At 41.4% G+C, this 7,363-nt stretch overlaps 1 protein-coding gene across 1 annotated transcript; it reads left to right on the top strand.

The window, feature by feature from the left end:
• Positions 1-738: 738 nt before the first annotated feature.
• On the top strand, positions 739-1,884 carry LOC127265991 (uncharacterized). Its single transcript, XM_051296053.1, has 3 exons — positions 739-870; positions 939-1,334; positions 1,480-1,884. Exons 1-3 carry the CDS (start codon positions 739-741, stop codon positions 1,882-1,884), a joined length of 933 nt encoding a protein of 310 aa, XP_051152010.1.
• Positions 1,885-7,363: the final 5,479 nt, after the last annotated feature.

The raw sequence follows: 7,363 nt of genomic DNA, 5'->3' as shown, positions 1-7,363 counted from the left end.
AATGAGGAGACTTGCTCTTCTGCCAATTGATTTCAAGTTCTCATTAGTTGGAAAATTCACTCAAGGATATTCCTCATGGAAAGCATTGTTGGGATAGGTTCAATGATCTTAAGTTGAATGGGGAATTCAAGTTATTACAAATCAATTTTAAACATATTTTGATTCGCCTTGCCAATGAGGAGGATTACACTCGGATTTGGACTCGAGGAATTTGGTTCAGCAGAGGCTTCCCTATGAGAGTTTTGAAATGGAATCCTTCTTTTAAACTTGGAATCGAATCTCCAGTATTACCATTTTGGGTTTAGTTCCCTGTGCTTCCTGCCCAATTATGCCAGAGGGATGCTCTTTTTTCCATTGCCTCACTGATTGGTACCCCTCTGAAAGTGGATACGCCAACAGCTCCCAAGGCTAGAATTTCAGCTGCCCGAGGCTGTATTGAAATTGATGTTTCTCGCCCTCTGATTGACAAAATCTATTTGCTCATTAATGGAGTTGAATTGGAACAGCAAGTGGAAAATGAGAAAGTGCCGAAATATTGTCTCTTGTAAGCATCTGAGACATGATTTGGAAGGATGTCTTGCTTCATCGACTAATTTTGTCTCGAATCCAAGTAATAAGGAGAATTTTGGACATAAACAAAAGGATCTAAGAAGCTTCTTGCAATGAAAAAAAGAAGATCGGATTCCAAGAGATAAATCCCAACATAAGGAAGGCTTCACTGAGGAGGACCTTACTGGAATGGATAAGGTGAACCCTACTTGGGTTCAGGACAATGTTGATACTAATGAAGACTCAAATTGCTCAAATGGGTTTAAACAACGGGATCTTCGGCACCTCTTAAATACAAAAAAGAAAGGGAAAAGAATAGAAGTTATCTGAAGGCAACAGAAAAGAATAGAAGTTGATCTAGAACTCACGGCCTTATCAAGTTCCAACAGAAACTTATCAGCTTGAAGCGACATCTAAAATGGTGGAATAAGAACATCTTTGCCATTGATTTCCACTTGTTGATCAAAGATGAACATGATGTTCTCAACAGTGAAAGAACTTTTGAGCAGCAACATTCAGAGGCCAATCTCATTGAGCTTAGCAGATGCAATGCGATGCTTACTCGTGCTCTAGCATTTGAAGAAGAGTTTTGGAAGCAAAAAGATAGATGTCAATGGATTGTTGAAGGAGAAAGGAATACTAAGTTCTTCCATGCATTAGTTAAAAGAAAAAGACAGGGAACCCTTATCCACCTCATTACAGAAAGCTCCCGGCACATTACTTCTCAGGAAGAAAACAAAACCTCCGCAGTAAAATATTTTCAGAACCTCTTAACCGATGAAAAGGTCTGTTCGGGACACGCTCCACCCGATCTTTACCAGCATGAAGCTTCCTCTGATGATAATGACATGATCTGCAGTACTCCGGGTCTTCAGGAAATCAAAAGTGCAATTTTTGCAATTAACAAGGATAGTGTTGTTGGACCTGTAGGATTTACTAGCCTCTTCTATCAACATTGTTGGGACATTATCCACGAAGATCTTATTGCTGCGATCCAAGAATTTTTCATTGGATCTCACATCTCGAGAAGTTTTACTGCCTCCACCCTCATCCCTTTTTCCTAAAGTCGATGATTCTGTTTACTGGAACAACTTCAGGCCGATAGGCTTGTGCAACGTGGTTAACAAGATCAAATCCAAAATCTTGTGTACAAGGCTAGCCTCCATCATTCCTCCCATGATATCCAAGACTCAGAGGGGATTTTTCAAAGGACAGCGTATTGCGGATAATATCTTACTTGCGACTGAAATGGTTCATGATTTCAACAGCCGCCAAAAAGCACATAGCCTCATCATGAAACTTGACATGGAAAAGGCTTATGACAGAGTTAATTGAAGTTTCCTACGCGATGTGCTTTCCAAGTTGGGGTTTAGGGATTCATCCATCAACCGCATCCGTGCTTGTGTGGATAATTGTTGGTTCTCTATACTTATTAATGGCACTGTCTGTGGGTTCTTTAAATCCTCCCGATGCCTCAGACAATGAGATCCCATCTCCCTTATTTTATTCAATCTGGAGTTGTATAAACAACAGTAGAGTTTTATTGAAACCTGTAGAATATTCATAAGTAGGTGCTATTTGCATACTTGCTATCTTTGCTTACTATGTGAACGATTGACTTATAAGAAATTTGATATCACCGATTTGATCTGTTAAATTGTCATATCTTGCATCACTGCTAGTTACTGGCTCCATGAAAGCTTCTATGGAGTCCTAAAACTGGTATATATGGTTCTAATTCAGTCCGAAAAGAGAGAATGCAGAATGTGAATTAGTGCATGTTTAATTAATGTAGTACTTTGCGCCATTTTCATTGAAAATTAATGCATCTTTAACTTCTGTTTTTTTATAGGAAGTGACCGTGTGTCAACGTAGGCGTGCTGTGCTCATCCAGGATACCCAGCCTTGAGATTACCGAAAGGTCTGCTTTCTTTTTGACGCTATGCCACTGTGCAGAAACTTTTCTGTGATGTTTGTTTATTGAATGGGGGGTGCAATGAAGTGTTAAGTGCATTCCCATTAATCTGAAACATTTTTTTCCATCAGATTTCAGAATTATTTCATATTTGTTTTAAAGGGTTTCTACATGGGGCGTAATCAACATAGAAAGGACTCATGATCCTTGTCGGCAAGATTGAAAATCATCATCACCATGAATTTTATCCTACAGATGATCATCGATCTGCACCAGCTGAATAACATATTCAATTTCATCATTTCAAAACACATCTATGCATTGACAATTAACTCAAATTGCATGCTTAATGACTTTGCATCAGCTTTGCCTTTCACAATTACAATGGTAAAACATATGCTTGCCACTTCTAATATTTGTGTGGACATAAGGCAAGAACTGCATGTTATCGCTTATTTGTTCGTAATTAAGTAATTATTTTCTTAATTATATTAAATTTGATGTACTAGCATTACATATTCTTCATCTCTAGCATTGACATCGTTGTATTTTCTTCTTAGTTTTACTGTAATAAAGTTAGAATAGTGAGAAATTTGCCTTGTGTCTACAAATGGGCGATCAGAAATTGTGATGTGGAGTCGAAATCCATTTATTACTATTTAGGGGGCATCCATATAAGGTTTTGAAGTGGGGAGGACTGCTTATCTTAAACCATGTGGCTTAATGCTACGATAAAGTATAATGCTAGTGTCATGTGGCTTAATGCTACGATAAAGTATAATGCTAGTGTCATATATAGCATCCGTGTTTCCTATTATATTGGTGAAGGTTATTTTATGTTTATATGTAGAGAACATGGACTTCTAGAGACGTAAATGCATTTTATGCAAACCGATGAGATAACTTTATTCTTTTAAATTTGGGGTGTACGTCCGTGATAGGACTTAAACATTAGGTTTTTGGTTGCATGTTACGTTGATACAATTGCATGTATTACCTTGTTAGATGGATAGGAGTTGGATAGATGATGTGAACCATATCTCGGATTAATATTTGGATGGGGTCAGGGCTTTCTTGGATTTCGCATTCAAAGATCGTAGCTCTGAAGCTTGCATCTATTGCCCCTATACGTCATGCGGAAATCGCTTAACGAAATCTCGTAGAGATATCTTGCTCCATCATATTCGTTATGGTTTCGACCAAACCTACAAGGTTTGGACTTGCCACGGAGAAGGAGAGGTGAACCCTGCTGCTTCAAACGACAACGTGCCAATGCGTTGGGAGGATGAACTAGAACTTCTATTGCAAGAGTGTGCATATACAGAGCACACCGATGATGTTCCAAGCGGAAACGCACCTCACAGAGATGAGGAAGATGAACATATACATCTTGGCAGTAAGGGGTACAAAAAGATGTTAGAAGATGTAGAGAAAGAGCTTATACCTGGGTGCAAGAAGATGAGTAGACTCTCATTTATCGCACGCTTTTTGCACTTGAAGGTTTTGTGCCACTGGTCTAATAAATCTATTGATTTGTTATTAGAGTTGTTGAGGGATGCACTTCCAGATGATGTCATTCTTCTGAAGAACTTCTATGAGGCTAACAAGCTGACGAAGGACTTGGGCTTCACATGCAAGACTATCCATGCATGCATCAACAATTGCATGTTGTTCATCGGGGAAGATGTTGACCATGATGTTTGTGTTGTGTGTGGGGAAAAGAGATTTGCACAGGGTAAAGATAGATCTTCCGTGAAGAAGTTACGGTACTTTCCATTGATTCCGCGATTGCAGCAATGGTTCGTATCTTCGAAAACTGTATCTTCTATGAGATGGCATGCCGAAGGGCGTGTAGACGACGGAAAGATGCTTCACCCGGCAGATAGTCCTGCGTGGAAGAGTTTTGATCATCGGTACCCGACGTTCTCTGAGGAAATTCGCAACGTACGCCTTGGGTTGGCCACTGACGGTTTCAACCCTTTTAGGAATATGAGCGTCAGTTACAACATTTGGCCTGTAGTACTTGTGATATATAACCTACCTCCGTGGTTGTGCATGAAGCAACCATCGTTCATCCTCTCTACAATCATAGACGGGCCACATGGCCCGGGGGATCGGATTGATGTCTTCCTTCAACCTTTGATGGATGAGTTGAAGGAGCTCTGGTATGACGGTGTTCGGACATATGATGCGAGTAATAAGGAGGACTTCCAGATGCGAGCTGCATTGCTTTGGGCTATTAGTGATTTTCCCGGTTATGGTATGTTGTCAGGGTGGCCGACTCGTCGGTCAAATGCGTGCCCTGTTTGTGGTTTGAATACTCATTTGAGGTACCTTAAAAATGGCCATAAGTATAGCTACTGTGGGCATCGAAGGTTCCTGCCGGGTGGGCATAGAATACGCTTTGATAGACAAGCATTCAACGGTTCGATGTGCTTTGATGAAAAGCCATCTCGATTGACTTCCGCTAAACTTCAGCAGCAGCTTGAGGATATGCCGACTGAATATTGTAAGGATGACATGATTGAAAAGCGCATTGCACAGGGATCTCGCAAGCGTCGCCGGGGGTAGAAGGGTAGCAACAGATGTGGAAAAAAAGGAGCATACTGTTCGAGTGCCTTATTGGGCTGAGAATGAGATACGTCATAACCCCGACTTGATACCCATTAAAAGAATGTGTGTGAGAATGTACTGTACACATTGTTGGGAACTAAAGGGAAAACAAAGGACAATATCAACACGAGGAAAGACTTGCAGATGATGCAACTACGGAGTTCTTTACACCCGGTCTCTGGCCCTAGGGGTGCTGTATATTTGCCGGCAGCTACGTACACTATGAGTAACCCTAAAAAACGGATATTCCTGTCTGTGTTGAAGGATCTCCGACCACCTCATGGGTTCAGTTCAACCTTATCGCGTCGTGTAAAGGTAGAACAACAACTAATATGGGGACTTAAGAGCCACGACTGCCACGTTCTTATGCAACGACTTCTACCTATTGCTGCCCGACGGTATACCCTTGTAACACAATTATATTAATTAACACGACTCATGCCTCCTCTAAATATAATTGAAGGAGCTGATTCAACACTTCATGTAGGTGTCTTCCCAAAAATGTTGTGCTCGTGTTGATTGAACTTTGTAACTTCTTCAATTCGATGTGCTCAGCTCACAACACAGTTCGTGAACTAGAGCGAATCCAAGCAAGAATTTCTTTGACTCTATGCCACCTTGAGAAGCTATTCCCACCTACGTTCTTCGATGTAATGGAGCATCTGCCTATCCATTTGGCTGAGGAGTCTATGGTGGCCGGCCCGGTGCAGTACCGGTGGATGTATCCCATTGAGCGGTACTTGGGTACTCTGAAGAGGTACGTACGGAACCGGGCACAACCTGAGGGTTCTATCGCACGTGGATACCTTATGGAAGAATACGTGACTTTCTGCTCAAGATATCTCGGAGACATAGAGACGAAGGAGAACTGGGCTGCTCAAGGGGATGAGGAAGGGTCACAACACGGGAAAGGATTATTTGGTTCTAGGTTTAACCTTGATTACAATACAATGCGCCAAATTCATAGCTACATCCTAGGAAATATAGATGAAATCAGCCCGATATAAAGGTTATTCCACACCAATTTAACAATTCTTGTATGCCTATCCAATCTATGTTGAACAGCTTTGACTTTTCTTTTTGCACTGTAGGATTCACGTTAACGCTATTAGGTCATGTCGAATGCGCGCACCTCCACGTGAGGTGCACCAGCAGCACAACGAACAATTTGCGTCAAGGTTTCAATCATATGTGAGTGCCGTTCACATCGTCTCTACGTGGTATCTTGACTTCGCCCCCAAACAAAATTGAAATCACGGGTGTTCATAAACTACTTTACATGAAATGTAGGTAGATGACCCGACGAATGATAATGTGTGCCCAATCTCAGCAGACATACGTGCATTGGCCCGTGGACCATTATGCAGTGCAACATGGTACTCGTCGTGCATTGTGTCAGGAGTACGATATCGTGTTCAAGGTCGGGATGCATGGAAGAGGACACAATGTGCAGGTGTTATGGTTACGGAATATACAGTGAGTTATGCCTCAGCTAGGGACCATAACCCAAGAGAAGGTTCTGTGGCATATTACGGGATTCTTACAGACATTGTGGAAGTGTAATATAGCAATCAAAAGAAGTACTTCCTTTTAAAATGTGACTGGGTAGATCTGGAGAGAGGTGTTAAAGAGAATAAGTTCAAATATAAGCTTGTGAACTTCAAGTATTTGATGTACCCGAAGAACTTACCCACGGATGAGCCCTTCATCTTGGCGACCCAAGCTAATCAAGTTTGGTACATTACAAACCCGGTTGATGAAGGCTGGAGCGTTGTTGTTCCGGTATATTGGCGAGACACGTATGACGTGTATAGTACGATCGATCATAGATTCAGTAATGGGTTAGCTTTAGATGACGGAGGCAATGTAAGAGGAGCAGCCGACTACTGGCTAAGGGAAGATGTCGAGGGGCAGGTAGTAGAAGGAATAGCACAGATAGACCATGCCGAGGCTTCAGCTCGGGATTCGGAGGAATCCTCCGAAGATGATGGTGCTTAGGGCAGAATGAGGAAAGCGGGCATTTTTTATAGTATATTAATATAGCTTAATGAACGCCCCGATTTTGATGGTTTGGCAACCACACAACCTTTTGGAGTTTACGGTTCAGAATAAATTACACATCACAACAAATGGTCATTTTTGTTAAGGGCGTCGACAATTGAAGTACGTAATAGGTAATCTTTTTCTGACACGCATGTCATTTCACAAGCTCTGTTTTCGATTTCCGTATGCTGAATCACTTTACATGCATTAATTGCAGTATCTATGTTGTGACTTCTTCCTAAT

This window comes from Andrographis paniculata, unplaced genomic scaffold (genome assembly GCF_009805555.1).
Source record: "Andrographis paniculata isolate CXL003 unplaced genomic scaffold, ASM980555v1 Contig74END, whole genome shotgun sequence".
NCBI classification, from domain to species: Eukaryota; Viridiplantae; Streptophyta; class Magnoliopsida; order Lamiales; family Acanthaceae; genus Andrographis; species Andrographis paniculata.
This window is presented reverse-complemented; position numbering and strand designations above follow the sequence as displayed.

Excerpts from the sequence above, each read along its gene's own strand:
- LOC127265991 (XM_051296053.1), top strand. The coding sequence starts at position 739 with ATGGATAAGGTGAACCCTACTTGGGTTCAGGACAATGTTGATACTAAT. Across the intron at positions 871-938 it reads AGAAAGGGAAAAGAATAGAA|AAACTTATCAGCTTGAAGCG; the intron begins GTTATCTGAAGG and ends AAGTTCCAACAG. Across the intron at positions 1,335-1,479 it reads ACCTCTTAACCGATGAAAAG|GATTTACTAGCCTCTTCTAT; the intron begins GTCTGTTCGGGA and ends TTGGACCTGTAG.